The 19,797-nt window shown below is 44.9% G+C and overlaps 1 protein-coding gene across 1 annotated transcript; it reads right to left on the bottom strand.

The window, feature by feature from the left end:
- Positions 1 to 6,105: 6,105 nt before the first annotated feature.
- LOC145524758 (pregnancy-associated glycoprotein 1-like) lies at positions 6,106 to 15,510 on the bottom strand. Its single transcript, XM_081537620.1, has 9 exons — positions 15,443 to 15,510; positions 14,217 to 14,367; positions 12,553 to 12,670; positions 12,335 to 12,453; positions 10,955 to 11,148; positions 9,931 to 10,047; positions 8,241 to 8,382; positions 8,055 to 8,153; positions 6,106 to 6,400 (listed from the first exon to the last, which is right to left on the bottom strand). The coding sequence occupies exons 1-9, from the start codon at positions 15,493 to 15,495 to the stop codon at positions 6,251 to 6,253; spliced, it is 1,143 nt and encodes a 380-aa protein (XP_081393746.1). The 5' UTR covers positions 15,496 to 15,510; the 3' UTR covers positions 6,106 to 6,250.
- Between the last annotated feature and the right edge of the window lie 4,287 nt (positions 15,511 to 19,797).

Raw genomic sequence — 19,797 nt, 5'->3', positions numbered from 1 at the left:
CTATTCTTTGAAACTCTGCATTCAAATGGGTATATCTTTCTTTTTTCCTTTGCCTTTTGCTTCTCTTCTTTTCTAAGTATTTGTAAGGTCTCCTCAGACAACCATTTTGCCTTTTTGCATTTCTTTTTCTTGGGGATTGTCTTGAGGTGGTATGTACAGATCAAAAAATGAAGATCATGGCATCCAGTTCCATTACTTCATGGCAAATACCTGGAGAAACAGTGAAAACAGTGACAGACTTTATTTCATGGGCTCCAAATCACTGCAGATAGTGACTGCAGCTGTGAAAAAAAAGACTCTTGCTCCTTGAAAGAAAAGCTATGAAAAACCTTGACAGCATACTAAAAAGCAGAGACATTACTTTACCAGCAAAGGTCTATATAATCAAAGCTATGGTTTTGCCAGAAGTCATGATTGGATGTGAGAATTGGACCATAAAGAAAGCTGAGCACCAAAGAATTGATGTTTTTGAACTGTGGTGTTGGACAAGACTCTTGAGAATCCCTTGGACTGAAAGGAGATCCAACTTGTTCATCCTAAAGGAAATAAGTCCTGAGTATTCATTGGAAGGACACATGCTGAAGTTGAACCTTCAATAATCTGACCACCTGATGGGAAGAACTGACTCATTAGAAAAGACCCAGATGCAGGGAAAGATTAAAGGCAGGAGGCAAAGGGGAAGACAGAAGATGAAATTGTTGGGTGGCATCACCGACTTGATGAACATGAGTTTCAGCAAGCTCCGGGAGTTGGTGATGGACAGGGAAGACTGGCGAGCTGCACCCCATGATATAGCAAACCGTTGGACATGATTGAGAGACTGAACTGAACTGATGTACAGAGGACATCACGGAGCAGGCAGAAGTCTTTGGGGAAGGAGGAAGGAACAATTCCAGGATACCTGACAATGATGGGTCGGCAGGCCGTTTCTAGCTGGAGAAGCTGTAGGGAAGCAATTCTATGCCAGGAGGAGAGAATGATAAGAGAAAGGCGGGGTGACAGTGCTGGGATTTCCGAGATGACAAGATCTCTGTTCTATTAAACTTTATCAATGCTCAATATTGTTAGGTGGTTGGAAACATGAGTTTTGTTTTGGAAGTGGCAGAGCAATATTCAATAGAAAGACTGATGCTGAAAGTGAAGCTTCAACACTAAGGCCACCAGATGTGAACAGCCAGCTCTTTGGAAGAGACCCTGATGCTGGGAAAGATTGTGGGCAGGAGAGGCGTCAAAAGGATGAGATGGCGAGATGGCATCACCGACTCAATGGACATGAGTTTGAGGAAACTCTGGGAAACAGGGAAAGACAGGGAAACCTGTTTTGCTGCCGTACATTTAATCACAAAGAGTCAGTCATGACTTAGCAACTGAACAATTCCAATGAGGACACAGGGTCCAGTCAAACCTGTGGCCCTGGTGGGAGAGGAGAAAGTTTTAGGTGGAAGGGGAGGCCTCCCATCCTCTGGTGCAGGTCCTTGAATCCAAGGCAAGGCGCACTAGATTTTGAATGTGTTACCAAATATTGTTTTCTAAAATAACAAAAAACTGTTTTCTGCAGGATTGAGAGCTTTGACTGAGTTTGTTCTCTAGATTTTACGGAGGGATGTGGAAGGGATCTGAAGTGGGCTGAGTTTGCATACACCAGGTGCCCAGCTGCTGGAGGGCCAGGATTATGGTAGACATTCTCCACTGGACGGAAAATGAATCCAGAGAAAAAGTGTACCTTCTGGAGTGTACATGCCAATGTATCACATTGTTTCAGCAGATCACTTCAATGTTGTTTTGGGGCAAGCAAGTAATGCATGATGGGTGGTTTGCTTTTGTCAATTCCTGTGGGTAGTTAGATGACTAAATATCTGGTTACTTCATTGCATGGTTGGAATCGTACTTGGGAAAGAAAACTAGATAAGGTCCACACATATTTCGTCATTAAACAGCAAGCACAGGAAGGTTTCTAAGGCAACTGGAGGTAATTTAAACATGAGGGGCCAAATGGGGAAAGTTTTATTTAACAGCCTGGTATTGTACTGTGCAGGTTGCCATAGTTGTTGCTATGACTAATAGCCATAACAGCTACTTGTTGCTACGATGGAGACGTGGGAAACCGACAGAGACCCAAGGCCTTACAACTCTCCTTGCAGTGTGATTTCAGGGGAGAAGTAGTTGACAAGGAAAGGCTGACTGAAAAAGCTGGGAAGGGAGTAATCTGAGCCAGTAATCATTAGCTCTTGTGGGAGCCCAGAAAACAGAAGCATCGGCTCAGAGTTCTGTGTCACAGTTCAGAAATAGATATCATTTGGCTTGAATCAATATTTAGCCTTGGGGATGGCAGGCATAACCTCTAAACAGAAAATTTCCTTCTCCCCAGGTGGCAGAATAATTCATATTTGTTCCAGACACAGGAACCCAGAAAGCCCTCTCAGGGCCACTTGTTCTTTGCAGGCACACATGCAATCTAAAATGTGGAATTATCATCATGGTGCCCATTTTCCAGATGAGAAAACTGAGGTTAAGGGACTTGATCAAGTTCACACAACTAAGCACATGAAAAGCCAAGCACAAACCCAGGGCAACAGTCCTCAAATTGTGTGTTTTTATTCCACACCAACTGGGAGTGGTGGGTGGTGATATGGCACCAATGCTTAGGCAGAAGCAAGCAATATCCAGGTTTAAGTTGAAGAAAGTAAGGAAAACCACTAGACCATTAAGCTATGGCCTAAATCAAATCCCTTATGATTATACAGTGGAGATGAAAAATAGATTCAAGGGATTAGGTCTGGTAGCCTGAAGAACTATGGATGGAGGTTTGTAACATTGTATGAGAGGTGGTGACCAAAACCATCTCCAAGAACAACAGATGTGAGAAGGCAAAGTGGTTGCGTGAGGAGGCCTTAAAAACAGCTGAGAAAATAACAGAAGTGAACAGCAAAGGAGAAAGGGAAAGATATACCCAATGGAATGCAGACTTCCAGAGGGTACCAAGGAGAGATAAGAAAGTCTTCCTAAGTGAACAGTGCAAGAATTAGAGGAAACCAATATAATTGTAAAGAGTATAGATCTATTCAGGAAAATTGGAGATACCAGAGGAAAACTTCATGCAAAGATGGGCACAATAAAGGACAGAAAAGTCAAAGACCTAACTGAAGTAGGTGAGATTAAGAAGAGGTGGCAAGAATGCAGAGAAAAACTATACAAAAATGGTCATAATGATCTGGATAGGGATGATGCTGGAGTCAGTCATGTAAAGCAGATGTACTGGAGTATGAAGTCAAGTGGCCTTAGGAAGCATCACTACAAACAAAGCTAGGAGAGGTGATGGAATTCCAGCTGAGCTGTTTGAAACACCTTAAAGAATGAGGCTGTAAAAGTGCTGCATTCAATATGTCAGCAAATTTGGAAAACTCACCAGTGGCCACAGAGCTGGAAAAAGTCATATTTCATTCCAATCCAAAAGAAAGGCAATTCCAAAGAATGCTCAAACTATCATACAATTATGCTCATGTCACTTGCTATCAAGGTAATGCTCAAAATCCTTCAAGCTAAGCTTCAACAGTACAGGAACTGAGAACTTCCAAATGTACAAACTGGTTTGAGGAACCAGAGATCAAATTGCCAACATCCATTGGATCATAGAGAAAGCAAGGGAATTACAGGAAAACATCTACATCTGCTTCACTCACTATTCTAAAGCCTTTCACTGTGTGGACCACAACAAACTGTGGAAAATTCTAAAGGAAATGGAAGTACCAGATCACCTCACCTGTCTCCTGAATAGTCTGTATGTAGGTCAAAAAGCGGCACTTAGAATCAGACAGGGAACAACTGAAAGATTTAAATTTGGGAAAGAAGCATTACAAGATATGTAAGGTAGCATTTAACAGGAGGCTACCTGTATGCTGTTTTCAGTCTTGCATAAATCCTTTTGTTCCTTAACAGCCCCTGAATGCGGGTGCAAGAAGGGCTGGCAAGCCAGCTCTCGGGAATAATAAGAACTTATGTATCCCATTCATATGGAAAGTAGCCTTTCCATATGGTGAAAAGTAGCCATTTACAACTCTCTTCCCTTCTGATATGGAAAGTAACTTTTTCAATCCCCTCTCTTGAAAATGATTCTAGCCTCAAGCTTCCTGAATAACTTGTAAGATTTTTTTATCCCTATCTCTGCTGATAAGGCTATCTTGTAAGACAGTATATATATGACCACAATATGTTCGATAAACGCCTTTGTTCCATCAGAACACTGGTCCCCGTGTCTCTCTTCATCTCTCTCTCTCTCTCTCTCTGGCTCCTTCAGGCTGCTCAGCCTCTTTCCTTCCTTCTTTCACTTTCTTATCCTCGACTCTGTACCCCCCAAGTTCTCGTCCATTAAAGGACCACAACAAAGGTATACATTGTCACGCTCATTATTTAACTTCTATGTAGGATACATCATCCGATATGTTGGACTGCATAAATCCCAACCTGGAATCAAGATTGCTGGGAGAAATATCAACATCCACAGATATAAAGATGATACCACCCTAATGGCAGAAACCAAAGAACTAAAGAGCTCTTCTTGATGAGGAGAGGAATCGCAAAAACTGGCTTAAAACTCAACATTCAAAAAACTATTCACAAAAAATACTCAACATTCATGGCATCCAGTACCAGCATTTCATGTCATATAGATGAGAGAAAAGTGGAAACGGTGGCAGATTTTATTTTCTTGGGCTCCAAAATCACTATGGACCTTGACTGCAGCCACAAAATTAAAAGACACTTCTTCCTTGGAAGGAAGAAAAGCTATGAAAAACCTGGACAGTGTATTAAAAAGCAGAGACTCACTTTGCTACAGAGGCTGTAGTGTAAAACATATGGTTTTTCCACTAATTATGTACAGATGTGACATCTGGACCATAAGAAAGGGTGAATGCCACAAATTGAGCTTTTGAACTGTGGTGCTTGAAAAGTTTCTTGAGAGTCCCCTATAAAACAAGGAGATCAAACCAGTCAATCTGAAAGGAAATCAAATTCTGACCCCTGCTGTCTCAGCTGAGGCATCTACTGAGGGTCTCCAGGTGGAAAGAATGGATGCTTCCACTGCAAAAGTGCCTAACCATGGCAGCTCCAAGCAAATAGTTTGTAGCTCCACGCCTGGAGGAAGCTCAGAAAGGCTGAAGGCTCTGTGAAACCTGGGTCCCCCAATACATGAGTTGCATTCTCCCCTGCAGCATTAGAGGCCAAGGAAGGGACATTCTGGGCCCTGGAGGAGGGGGATGGCTCAGGGATCCACAGGGGCCATCACTTACCAAGTAGGACTGGAAAGGACAGAGCAGGCACATGTGGCAGAGAGCTGGTGACTGGGGTGTGGGAACAAAAGGGAACCAGCTCTGCATGAAGTGCCTCACCCCAACTCCCCTGGAGGAGAAGCCCAGTGATAAGTTCCTCTGAGATGGGACGAAGAGAGTCTATTTCATTACCCCTTCTAATTCCTCTGAATGAGGAGGTGGTGGAGTTGGTGGGTCATCACAAACTCTTCCATGGCCTAGACCATCCCCCAGTCGCTATCCTTGGGGCTGCCTTTCCCCAGCTTCAGTCACGTAGTTTCAGAGGAAACTGACAATCATGTGTGCTGCTGGATCAGGGCCAATGACCATGTAAAGCCACTGATAAGACCCCATGTCAGGATGGCTGATCTGGGGCTGGACATGTGACCTGAGGTGGGCCATTCAGAGAACACCCTTGAACTCTGATGGCTGCAAGGTTCATTCCTTACTAGGTGATGCCTTCAGGATATAAAACCCTAGAGCAGGTAGGTTGGACTCCCTCACTAGGTGTAGAAGCCTTAAGGAAGAAATTTGGAAGGCTAAGACCATCAAAGAAGATGGAAGGGAAAGAGCAAGGGTGAGAAAGAGAGAATTGATGACTTCTGAATTCTTAGGTCCAGTCACTGAAATCTTTCTATTTGCTCTGATTCTTGTGTCCCAGATTCCCAGAATCATTTCAATGAGTCTCCCCTTTCCTTGAAGCCAGTTGGAGTTAGGCTTCTCTCAATTTTGATTCAGACTTGGTTCTAGTACCTTCACTCCCAGACACAAACAGAAGCACCCATTTGTTTCAACACCATTAAGAGTGAAACTCTTTATTCTTTAATGAGAATAGGGTGTTCAGACCACCAAATACAGTTCACTAGCATCCTGGGCAGGAGTGCTCTAAGTGTGCGTGAGTGTGTCAGGAGCGGCCTTACGGATTCCTGAACCACTCCAAGCATTTACACTGCCTGTGCCAGGCCAATTCTGTCATTTCCTCGATCAAAGACCGAGAAATACAGCCTCAGGAAGACGTCACCCAGGATCCAGGTCTCTGTAGATGTACTCACTGTGTTCTGTTTAAAGGTGGTATAGCAGCGGCCTCTAGAATCCTGGGGGAGTCAAAGACACACACCAGTCAGCCTGAGCCCTTACCTTCGACTTCCCATAGTATCCAGACCCAGCATATTTCTTCATTTTATTTCCCTCTTTTGGTAAGTATCAAGGGGTTTCTCAGCAGCAGGGGATGTGACAGTTCATCCAAAACCAAAAAGACCCAAGACACGCGGTTGCCATGAGGAGGGGTGTGGGGAGGGGAGGACTCGGAGTTGGGGATACAGAGGAATGATAAACAACAAAGTCCTGCTGTAGAGCGTAAGGAACTATATTCAATATCCAGTGATAAACTGCATGAAAAAGAATAAGAAAATGAATGTATATTTTTTATATGTATAACTGAGTCACATTGCTGTGCAGTAGAACTTAAGGCAACACTGAAGATCAGCCTCACTTCAATACAATTTTTAGAAAAGAACAAGAGTGTCCATAGTTCTCCTCACTCCCTGTTTCTTTCCTTCTGACTCCTGCTCCTTGTTTTCTCTGCAGAGAATGCCAGTTCTCCTCCTGCATCCCCACAATCCAGACTTTATTTAAAAACTTTGTTTTGTGTTGGAGTGTAGCTGATTAATAATATTATGAGTTTCAGGTGGACAGTAAAGAGACTCAACCGTATATATCCATGTACCCTGGTCCCAAAGATACCCCTCCCATCCAGGCTGTCATATAACCGAGTGGAGTTCCCTGTGCGACACAGTAACTCCTTGTTCGTTATCCATCTTACATATAGCAGTGCCCACAACACGTTCTTAAAGACTGAACTCAGGAACTCTGGGAAGCCTCCTTCGGCCCACACTCACCCTCTTCGGCCACTCCAGGCTTGGTTGGGTAACGTACTCTGGTTGCCCATCCCCACCGGTCAGTCCGTAGCCCTCATCACCCGAGTAATTCCCCACTGCCCCAATGCAGACCACCTTGGGATGCCATTTGCATGGAATCCCGTGCACTTTTGCCTAGAACCAAGCAACCCTCCATATGGCTCCATGAGTTTGCGGCTTTAGAATTCCTGAAATTCCCTCCCTTCCACAAAGCCTTCTTTGAGCCCATCAGCCTGCTCTGAACTCCCACAGGGAGCTGACATGAAGCCTCCACCTTGTGCCGGGGCTGAGCAGTCACTGTGCACCTTCTTTCACCTTAGCATCCAACCTTCCCACAGAGGGTTCATGTATCCCAACTCACAAAGTGGGCACCTGGCCAGAGCAAGAGGAAGATGCAGGAGAGAATTAGGCTGACCATGTAATTTATCATCCAAACCAGGAAAACTGCGAGAAGGGAAGGGAGACTGTTAATCTCTATGGTGGGACAGCACACTGGGACTGTCCAGAGCCATTATCCTTGTCACATGGCCTATTTCAGGGACAGCTAGAGCTGACTTTCCGTGTTCATGCATCTGAGGGTTCAGATTGAACTGAAGCTCTTTGAGGACTGAGGACCTTAGTGTTCCCCTCTCCTGTGAATCCCACCATGCTAGCATGGTGTGGTGTCTCCATATTTATTACAGGATGATCAGTGTCCCAGACGGCCCTGTACTCTCAGCAGCATTTGCAATGGTGTGACATGGCCTGCAGAGGGCGCCCTCCTCCCAGCAGCAGCCCAAGGGTTCCTGGCAAGTTCCAGTTTGAGAACCAACCCTCAGGGTTGTCCCCTCACCTTGAGGATGTAGGCTCGAGCTGGCACTGGGTAGTTGATGCCGTTGATGGTGAAGATAATAGACGGCAGGGTATCGATGGCAAAACATGAAACGTAGTGCTGGTAGAGACAGAGGGAGAGAGGTTGGCCCTGGAGATCCTTGTTGTGTGTGGAGACTGGGAGTGACCCTGGGGCATGACCCTTCACCTCGGAACCCCGTGGCGTGGCTCCGATGAGCTTCTGGATGTTATTGACCAGTCTCCTTGGGCCAAGAATCAGTGATGTCCCAGTGTCCATAAGGGCTTCACAGCCGCCAGAACAAGCAATAACCTTTCTTTTCATGGAGATGCTGAGAGACAGTGGGACAAAGAGGGCAAAAGGTCACTCTGAGTCTCCCCAGAGCTACCCCCTTCCCAACTGTCTCCTAAAGAGCCCTTCGTCTCTTGCCCTGACTCTTTTCCTTTGCTCTCAACACGGCACCTTCCTTGACATCCTTGAGTACAGTACGTGAATACACCAGGATCTTTTGCGCCTTGACACAAGCTGGTCTTCCTTGCTAGAAGAGTCCGCTCCCCTTTGACTAGCAAATTTCTTCGCATCTTCCAGCCTCCAGCTTAACTGTCCTGGATTCAGGGAAATCTTTCCCTTGGTGTTTATCAGTCTCCTGTCCTGGTCACTCTCTGTAGACCCTTCCTCACATCTAGCATGTACCAAAGTGACAATTCACTATGTGTGTGAGTCATATCTTGTGCATCGGCCTTCTTAGATGTGAGGGCGAGTTTTATTCTCGTTGCCTCCCTGAAGCGCCTGGCACACAGTGGATGCATAATGCTTGTGTGTTGAGTGAATAAATGAAAACTGTGAAAATAATGAACGAGAAACATCCGGAGAGCTGTATCTGGTGGGGAATAAATAACGGGTCAACCACAGAGTGAAGATGGAGATTCGCGGGAGCAGCAGATTCTCATGATGGTGGGTGAGAGGGGGGCTCCTCTGGGAGAGGGTGTCTCCCAGAACTGTTCCTACAACTGGCTCAAACCTGAGACCCTGGCCAGGAAATACGTGACTAGCCCACAGAAACTCCAAAGGACAGGTCAGCTTTTGTCTGAGGGTATCACACAGAATCCTATCACTTATTGCCTCTTCTCCTCAGGTCACTCCTGGATCTCACCTTCCTGATTCTGTTGTAGTCCCTGCCCCACTGTGTGCCCGGGTACGTGGGGTGTCTTTTTTATTCGTTTCTTTCAAGTCTTAAGACTGCAGCCAACCTCTCTCCACTGCTGGGTAGCTTCTCCCTAAGGAGACCTGTTTTCCCCATTTGCTCAGGAGTTTTCCGCTTTTTAAAGTGACATTTATCTGTACTGAGAACTTCCTTGGTCCCAGATAGCCCTGGACTGTTGGTCATCTTATAACTCTGTTCAGACTGGAGAAATTCTCCCTGATCCTCTGTTCACCACACTGTAGAGTCCTCTAACCATGCTCCCCACTTCACAGGGCAGTGGATGCAGTCCTCTCCCAGCTGCACAGACTTCTTGGGACCCTTTTAGGACCCTGGTCAGAGACCTGGTCAGAAGGCCTGGGGTGATTATGAACCCATGGATTGTTTGCATATTATTTGCTTGTGTGTTTGTTTGTATATGTGTTTATATGTGGTTTATATGTCTCTGTGCGTGCTTGTGTGTCTCTGACTAGCTATGCATGTTTATATCTGTCTCTGTGTATGTTTATATGTATCTGCTTGTGTGTTTCCATGTGTCTGTGTGTCTGTCTGTGTTGTTGTGGGTGGTGTATATGTCTGTGTGACTGTGTGTCTGAGAATTCATTTGTATGTGTCTGCCTATGTCCGTGTACAGATGTGCAGCATCACTTGGGCTGACCCTCAGAGGGAGAGGCTTACCAGTCCATGTGTACACGCCAGTCGCCTGCTTGGATCAATGGTACCCAGTTGAGCTCTCCCTTGTGGTAGCGATGGTCCACCCCACCAAACATCACCACACTGCCCTCCAGCTTGCTTCTGCAGAGAGAAGAGAGGAGGGGATCTTTGAGGACAGTAACAACAGCACTGTCTGAGAGCTGTGCTTGTACACCCATCAAGGCCCTAGTAAGCTCCCCATTTACAGATGCAGAAATCGAGGCTAGGAGTGATTGAGAACCAGACTGAGGTCGGTTACTGGTTAATGAGTGGCACAGAGGAGGTTAGAAACTCAGTCTCCTGGCTGGGCTCCACCCACTATATCTCCTGGTATCTGAGTGCTTAGAAAGCCTCAGAGGACAGGGTGCTGAATGTTTTGGCTTTCCCCTTTTCCAGATGGTCATTTTTCAGGAATATCAAGGCCTGGAAGTGCTAAGGGTGTGGGATCAGGTCACCCAGAGTTGGCTCCACTGGCCTGTGACCTCTACTGTCCAAACAGCCCCACACTCAGAAGGGACTCCACGTCTGCTCTCCCTGTCTTGAAATGCCTACTATTTCTTGAACAAGGGATCCTACACTTTTGTTTTCTGTCCCACACTTTCATTTTTCACTGGCTCCTGCAAATTTGGTAGCTGGTCCTGGGTTACCAGAAAATGCTAATGAGGAAGGAAAGATATCCACCATCCTTCTCCTTCTTTCCTTATCAAATTCATAAGCAAATCCTATTGCCTTTTCCTCCAACTTGTTTCCTGTTACCTTCCATTAGTCTTCCTCCTCACTCACCCCCCTACACCAAGTTACTGGTCTTTAGCCCAGGAGCAGGATTGTGTTCCAATAAAACGTTATTTATAAATGCCAGTGGTGATGCCAGGTAGCGCCCTGGGGCTATAGCTATCATGGGTGAGATTCTCTCTCAGGATACTTCTTTATTAAGTGCTCTAAAATTTTCATGCAACTGAAAGCACCTTACAGCTAATTTGGAGAAAGGAATTGCCCAGCTCAGACTTACTTGCTCAAGTAGAAGGCAAAGACAGGCTCAGAAATGGCACCTTGATTCTTCAGGTTGTCAAAGATGGGGATGGCTCCTGTGGCGGACATTCTGGGGTAGTTCAAGCCCAAGATGCCATCAAAAGGTATATCCTCACACCCGTATTCTGCCACGCTTAGACCGAACAGCTGGTCCGTACTTACAAGGTCCCCAATCTGTGGGAGAGAAGAGTGTTCCCACTTACAGATACATGAAGTGGGGCTAGGACTGGGCTGGGGTCCATGGCCATTAGATCCTCAGAGGAATTGAGACTGGACTGTGTCTTCAGTGGGCCTGGATGGTTAGACCAAGCTTAGAGAGGAACTTGGGTTAAATTTGTGAGGGGCTGTAAATTTTAAATTATCTGCCCCTCTGAAAAACACCACCTGAGTGAGTCAAATTGGCCTCGTGGCTTCTGTACAGGTGGGGGAACCAAGAGTCAGGCCAGGATCCATTGGTGCCCCCTTGTGGACAAAATGAGTCGAGAGCAAGATGGCCTTCTCTTTGGCATCACTATGATCTAATGACAGAAAAGGACTGCATTCTCTGCAATGCACTGTGGATTCTGCGTCTGTCCAGGAAGACAGAAGCCAAAAACACAATCTTGCTTGCAGGGTTCTATGAAATTACTGCCTGGGAAATTCACTTTAGGGGCTATGTGTGTATTTGTGTGAGTGTGTATGAGAGAGAGGGGAACTACGCAAGCACTTTGGGGAGGCAGGCCATAGGTTTTCTTAGACTCTCAAAGGCCCCCTAAAGTGAGAACTCATTTATCAGGCCCCCTGACATCTCAGGCCTCCAGTTTCCCAGTCTGGATACCTGCAGCACTTGACTGACCCCAGGGTCCCCAGATCAGTTTTATCCTGTCCCCAAACACCCCACAGCAACTGCAATCCTGAAAAGAGAGCCCAGCTCCACCACTTACCACATGTGTGACCTCAGCAAGGCCCTTGCTGTCTGCCTGACACTTTCCTCATATGTCTCATGAGCTAATCAGACCACCTGCTGTGTGGCATTGTTGCAGGGTTAAACGAGTTATTACCTGAAAGTGCCTGGAACAGTCTGAGAATATAAAAGTGGGTGCTTTTATCCCTCTTCTCGCTCCCAGCAAAATGAACCTTGAACTGCTCATGGGCAGAGGAGCTGCAAGTCCACACCTCACACCACTCTCTGGGTTAGCTAATCTGTTTGCTCATGTGTCACCACGGAAACTGCCTCCCCAGGGACAGGATCCTGTGGGTAAGATGGCCAATATCTATGGGAGTTAGGTTAGGTAGTATCCTGCCAGATGGTCTTGCATCTGGTTTGCAAGCAGTGGTCACTCCATAGCCAGTCCTGACTCAACTTCTGTTTACACGTTACCCGAACGATGTCATAAGCAAGAAATCCCTTCATGCTCCCAGATCCATAGGTGATGCTGAAGGTTTTTTGGGCAGGCTGGAAGGTCGAAGACTTGTAATGTCTGAACCTAATGTTTGTAGCTGCAGACACAAGAGATGAATGTCATCAGGTGCCAAGGGTGCAAATCAGGGCAGCAGGGCAAGTGAAAGATGGTCCCGGAACTGGGTGTCTATACTCACAACAGGCTGGACTGGTGCAAAAGAGGGAGGGCACCCACAAGTCAGATGAGCCTGTGTCAAAGATAACCCGGAATTCCTGAGGGGGTGTTCCAATGGTGATGTTACCCACATAGAGCATCTACAGGGAAACGGAGGGAGTGGGTTAGTGCAGAACTGGCTCCCCTCTATTCCCACACTGATGCCTCCCTCTGGGTGTCACATATCTCTTGAGATCACTTTCGAACCACCGTGCAGCTCACAGCCTTTGATCACAGAGGTGCCTGCATTTGATATTTTTTTCCTGTGCTACATGGAATGCCGGAGAAGGCAATGGCACCCCACTCCAGTACTCTTGCCCGGGAAACCCCATGGACGGAGGAGCCTGGTAGGCTACAGCCCATGGGGTCGCGAAGAGTCAGACACGACTGAGCGACTTCACTTTCACTTTTCGCTTTCATGCACTGCAGAAGGAAATGGCAACCCACTCCAATATTCTTGTCTGGAGAATCCCAGGGACGAAGGAGCCTGGTGGGCTGCCGTCTATGGGGTTGCACAGAGTCGGACACAACTAAAGCGACTTAGCAGCAGCAACATGGAATGCAGGATATTGACTCTATGACCTGGAGTTGAAATGGTACCTCCTGCATTGGAAGCCCAGAGTCATAAGCACTGGACCTCCAGGACCACTGGACACCCAGGGAAGTCCTGGTGCCTTCATTTGAGAAGCTCTCCAGTCTCTTCAGACCCAGTCTGAGCACCCCCTTCTCCAGGCGGTCCTTCTTGATCAACCCCAGCCATTCCCTCTAAACTCAGACCACATCCAATCAACACCACACAGGTGACCCTTTCATTTGACATGTATTTACTCTTTGCCTATCTCTCATGCTGGCATGGGCATCCTTGAAGACAAAATAAGCCCTTTTTCTAATCTAAAATCAGTAACCACATTGTTAGATTCATATGCCTTACACGGAATGTAGGTTCAGTAACGTTTTCCTGCTGTGGTTCCTGCATTTGTGGAAACTGAATTCCTCTTCCTGGGGACTCACAATTGCTTTGCAGTTGGTTCTACCTTCCGACCAGAGATGGTTCACTCTTCACCTGTAACTGAGTGACTCACTTAGTTCAGAAGAAAGTGCTGCTGCTGCTGCTAAGTCGCTTCAGTCGTGTCCGACTCTGTGCGACCCCATAGGCGGCAGCACACCAGGCTCTCCCATCCCTGGGGTTCCCCAGGCAAGAACACTAGAGTAGGTTGCCATTTCCTTCTCCAGTGCAGGAAAGTGAAAAATGAAAGTGAAGTCACTTAGTCATGTCCGATTCTTAGCGACCCCATGGACTGCAGCCTTCAAGGCTCGTCTGTCCATGGGTTTTTCCAGGCAAGAGTACTGGAGTGGGTCACCATTGCCTTCTCCTTAGAAGGAACAATCTCTCTCAAACTAATGACACATCTTTGACACCGAAATGGATGTTTACCTGCCACCTGGTCATTGCTGGGCCCAGTCACCAAGACCAAGAGTTGAGGATGAGAGTGCCTTCTCCTCTGGGTGGGGACCCTGTTTCCCAGTGTTTCTGCCTCCTGCAGAAGCCCCAGCCCCAACAGCCCACCTGACACCTCCAGGTGAACCCCAGTGCTAGGCTAGAGCACCAGGGGGCGCTGTGGAGCAACATCCTCCCCAAATACTCACATCCATGATGTTACTCAGGGGGTGAATAGTTAGATTTGAGCCAGGAGAAGAAGTCTGGGACAGCCTGTAACCATGTTCCTTCAGGAAATTGTTCAGCATGTTTTTTTCACTGAGGGTTTTTCTCATGGTCTTCATTCTCATTAGAGGTATTCTTTCACCGAGCATTTGACAAAGAAAACAAAGAAGAAGCTACAATTAGCTGTCAGTGTTAAGGTATAACTGTCATTGTAATGGTACTGTGTATTTTCTAATTATTTTTATGAGGCATCTTATTATCAGAATTTTATGCATATACCATGGCAAAGACATAGATTTTAAAACAGGTTCTGTTCTGTAATCTTGGGTAAGCCATATTACCATGTGGGGTCTCAATCTCTCCCTCGGTAAAATGGTGGAATGTAATGATTCAAACCCTCCAAGTAGAATATTTTGGGGATAAGTAAAGTGATGGATATAAGGTACCTGATAAATAGAAGTCTCAACAATGACAGCCATTAGCATTGCTGTTGCCATCCCACTGTATCCTTTTCATAGAATCTCAGGGAAGGAGATAAAAGGGGGATTCTTATCCTCTTTTCAAGGGAGGAATTTGAAGTGCAAGAAGTTTATGAGTTGGCTGTGGTCACACTGCTTGTCAGATATAAAACAGTGCATAAGTAGCTCTCCCAATCTTTCTCCAAGTTGAAAGAGGAGAGTTCAAAGAAGAATCCAGGAGATAGGGATCATGTAAGGGAAATGTAGAGGCTCGAGAAGGAAGGATGAGTCAAATAAAAATTAAAAGAAAACAACACAGAAATACACTCACAGAGACTTTCAAAGAAATGGAGAGATAAATGATAGTGATACAGAGATGCAGACATAGATATATACACACTGAAGTAGACAGGGGAAAAAGAGGACATGTTGAATAAAATGTAGAAAAGTGCTGTTGCACAGGACCACACCTACATCTGCATTGACTATGCACTGAACAATTGCAAGGAGTTCCGTTCTCAATGGGTCATGAGATGAATGGACCCCAAGAGTTGTGCAACAATGCATATCTACACCAAGACCCTTGGGACCCACAGTTCCTATAGCAAGGTACTTATAAATAAGTAAGAGTTGAACTTAAGATTGTCAAGAAATATTCCATTCCCTTCTAAACCTGATGGGTGGAAGAATAATCAGATGAAAAGACAAATCACAGAAAGGAAGATGATGTGGCTTACAGTCTCCATACTTACATGACTCTGCAATCTGAGAAGGCCACCAGCCCAAGGAGCACAAGCCACTTCATGCTTCTTTCCTGGCTCCAAGAACTCAGGAAAGTTCAGGTTCTTAGCAAGTAATGGCGACCAGGAGACCCTAGCTATATATGCTCTGACATGCCCTGATTTTCCCCTTTATGCCACTAATAAAGCTGAAAAAAACACAAAGGTCTCGATAAAATCTTTACCTTCATCAGTGTCCTTGGTAAGTGGACTTTGAAGCTTGTCAGAATACATAGAATTGAACTGTAATCCCTTCATTGAAGCTTGGCTGGAAAATCAAACTGATCTGCATGGACATCTAAGAAGATGGAAAACCTTGCCTTCTTGGAGAAAAAAACTGCTAAGAACATCATAAAAATGGATACGAGGGGCCACGCTCAACATTCTTGGTTTCATGTCATCTTCCTAGCAACTTCATCAGATATGCATTGCTGTCTTCCTTTGAGAGGAGATTGCTAGGAGGATAAGTTGTCAAATGGCAAAGTGAAGACTTCAGGGACAGCCCAGGGACATACAACTGGCTTTAGGTAATGGGTCTAATGACAGAGATCTGGGGCACCTATGATGCCAATCTGCATCAAAGATTTAGGGCAGAGCAATACTTCAATTGCATGGATTCAGTATTGGAAGAAATGTCATATGCATCCACAAGATATTTTATACCATCCAGCAAACATACAAGGAAGAACTGTGTGCTGGGTTCTGGGTTAAAGGCTTCAAAGTCAAAGTTGATCAAGACAAAAGTAGCCTTTATCTTAAGAGAACTAGCAGTCTAGTTCTCACAAACTCATGGCCCCAGGAGGCAAGAGAAATGATACTAGGACTAGGTGGCCATGTTGGACCCTGGGCAGCACAGGCCTCACCACTGGGAGCAGCCTTTCCTCCACTTCAGCCTTGCTGGAAAGCAGGCCAGTTGGCCATGTTTTCAAGAGAAGTCAAAAGTTTGGATATTTATGTACAATCTACTGATTTTAATCTTAGCAAATAATTTTTTTTTCTGAAAAAACAGTAGGAACGAAATCTCCACACTGATGTGCTGAAATCAGTCTTCAGTCTCTGCAGGTTCTTATTTCTGGCCTAGAGTTGGGAGTGCGGTGGAGACAGAGAGGAATTTAATTCAAGTTGGATGATTTACAAAGAGACTGAATGCATACTCAACATGCTTGTTTCCTTACTATTTATAAAGAAACATCATCAGGGACATACAAACCAATGAATTTAACTGCTGAAGTTAAATGGATATATTTCTGATATAATTTCCACACGGAGTCTATGCCATGAAAAATTTTGTCTGCCAAACCAAACATTCAAAAAAATAATTTTGAAATGTCTTACCAATCAAAGAAGACAAAACAACTGTGGCAGCCAAAGTAAAGACAATTGTGTTTAGTGACTCATCCAGGACTCCCAGGGCCTATTCCTTCATGAGATCTATTGAGGCCTGTCCTGTGAATACAACAGGAGCCTCTCCTGGTTGCCAGGTGTGTATAGATGGGGCGCTGTGTGTTAATCTTCATTTCTTCATATTGTTTAAATTCAGTTTTTCTGTTTAAATCCCAACAGGGGGAATATGACGTCACTGACAAATAACACACATATATGCCCTTTGAACTATGGTGTTGGAGAAGACTCTCGAGAGTCCCTTGGACTGCAAGGAGATCAAACCAGTCCGTCCTAAAGGAAATCACTCGAAGGACTGATACTGAAGCTGAAGCTCCAATATTTGCCCACCTGATGGGAAGAACTGACTCATTGGAAAAGACCTTGATGTTAGGAAAGACTGAAGAAAGGAGGAGAAGGGGAAGACAGAGGATGAGATGGTTGGATGGCATCACCAACTCAATGGACATGAGTTTGAGCAAGCTCCGGAAGTTGGTGATGGATAGGGAAGCCTGGCATGCTGCAGTCCATGGTGTTGCAAAGAGTCGGACATGACTGAGTGACTGAACTGAACTGAACAAATAGAGAACAAAGACTAATATATCTAATTGCGTCAGGTTGGTGACTAACTGCCCATAACAACACATTAATTAAGTGGCTTTAAAATTCAAACTTATGACTCTACATTCAGAGTAGAATATCTTCTACTACAAACAAAAATACTGCCCATCCAAAACAAAACCAAAGAAAAACAGGAAAGAAATCTGAAACTATATTCAACAACTTATTGTTCCTAATATTGTTTCTGTTATTGTGACAGAATCATATGTATGTTAACAGGTAAAAGAAAGTCAATAATTAAAACTAAACTTCTGAAGTAAGCCTTTCAGTGGCTAGAAAAAGAGATTCACACATAACATAAAGAAGTTTAATTAAAACCCTGCTGTCTTAAATCTTGAACTGAAAGCATAAGTTTGTACCAACTAATTATATTCCTTTTTATTTTATTTTTTAAAGAAAATGTGTACTTCCTACTCTGACCAATGTGAAGCCTAGAAGCAATGACAATGTGATGACAGCGATTATTCTGAAGTCTAACATGTAGCTTCCAAATACATTTCCCATCAGACGATCCATGGATTCTTAAAGAGATGGCTGATTTCACAACTGGGTAAAGAAATGCACAAAATAATCTTGGGAAACGTGAAGGACCAGAAAAAAAAAACTGAGGGACTTCAAAGACCAATGGGGACTGGACAGAAAGTTTAGGAATCCAAATGAAAAGGCCAAAAATCTACCAGTTTTTTGGGCAGAATGATGTTTCTGCTTCTCAACACACTGTTTATCTTTGTCAGAGCTTTCCTGCCAAGAAGAAAACGTCTTCTGATTTCATGGCTGCAGTCACCATCCACAGTGGTTTCAAAGGCTAAAATGAAGAAATCTGTCACTGCTTCCACCTTTTCTCCTTCTATTTGCCATGAAGGATGGGGCTGGATCCCATGATTTAGCTTTTGAATATTTAATTTTCAGCTGGCCGAATGTGTCCATATGTTAACAGGCAACATCTAATCTGTCACTGTGACAGATTGCTAGGGCACCAGCTCACCATTCTGAGTGCTGAGAAAGGAAAATAATCGTCAATATTTATGCTATTTTTGTTTCTATTAAGCATATGCTATGTAACTACAAACAGTTCCAGGAAAACAAGCTAGACTGTCCCTTCTGGGGGTGATGGGAGAGTGATGGGAGAGTGATGGGGAGCAGCTATAATACAGATGAAGCCTCACTCACTGGCCGGCAGCTCACCTCCTGCTGCGGACGTCTGGTTCCTAATAGACCAAGGACTGGTACTGGTCCTGGCCCACTGTGCTGCTATTGTGGACTCCTGCTCTAAACCCAATAGTGGGACATTCTGTAAGACAAACCCCCCTGCTTCCTCCCAGTTTCTGAACAAATAAATGGCATTAAAATTGGGAGAGAAACAGTTATTTAGTCTTAAAGGAGAACAACCCAGTGCAACATGTGAGTACCTTCTTTCAATAAACTGTGAAAACTGCCTTTTGAGAATCAGGGAAATTTGTACACGGACTGGATATTAGATGTTAATTTTATTGGTAACAGAAGAGCATTTTTTTCACATTCTATCGTTTTACCCCAAATACTCATTATGTACATTTTGTGAAATGTTCATCTCGTCCCTAAAATACTTAAGGAAAAATGAATAAAGAGTAAAAGAGAGAATTATATGAGTGTCTGTCTTGATTTAAAAACAGATCTGCATAGCTGCTATGGATTGAACTGTGTCCACCCTTGACTCCCAATGTGATGGTAGTGGGAATTAGGGCCTTTGGGAGGTACGCAAGTTGACATGGGGTTTTGATGGTGCTCCCTCATGACGGCATTAACCTCTCTCTCTTTTTCTGTTTTATTCTCCCTCTTCCTCCTTCCCTTTCCCCACCACATGTGAGAACATAGCAAGAAGAGAAAGACCTGATACAAGTCAAGAATGTCTTCACTGGGAACTCAATTGTCCACCACCTTCATGTTGCATAGTCTCCAGTCTATGGCAATCTGTGGGACTAAGTGATTAGTTTTGTAGTTATTGATGCCAAATGATAAAATATAGGGTTCATGACACTCTTCTTTCTTATATTTGTTATGTTTGAAATCGTTTTGCAGTAAGAAGTTTATAGAAAGAAATTTCTGTCTTAGTGATACCGTGAGGGGCCCAAGATAGCAGATTCAGGCAGATCCCCAATGAGTGAGTGGTTGGAGGACCACATGCTCCTTACTCCAACTCGTCTCTTGTCATCTGAAAACTCTCCCATCCCATACCTGACAACCTTACCTCCAACCCTATCTGCATCTCCACTCCCCTGCTAAGCTATTGAGACATCTAGCTGACGATCTTGATGATTCAAGACAGGGTCTGGAAGTAGAAGGAATGC

This window comes from Giraffa tippelskirchi, chromosome 10 (genome assembly GCF_054371585.1).
Source record: "Giraffa tippelskirchi isolate mGirTip1 chromosome 10, T2T-mGirTip1v1.2.pri, whole genome shotgun sequence".
Classification (NCBI taxonomy): Eukaryota; Metazoa; Chordata; class Mammalia; order Artiodactyla; family Giraffidae; genus Giraffa; species Giraffa tippelskirchi.
Note: the sequence above shows the minus strand (reverse complement) of the source record. Positions and strands in the feature narration are given on the sequence as shown.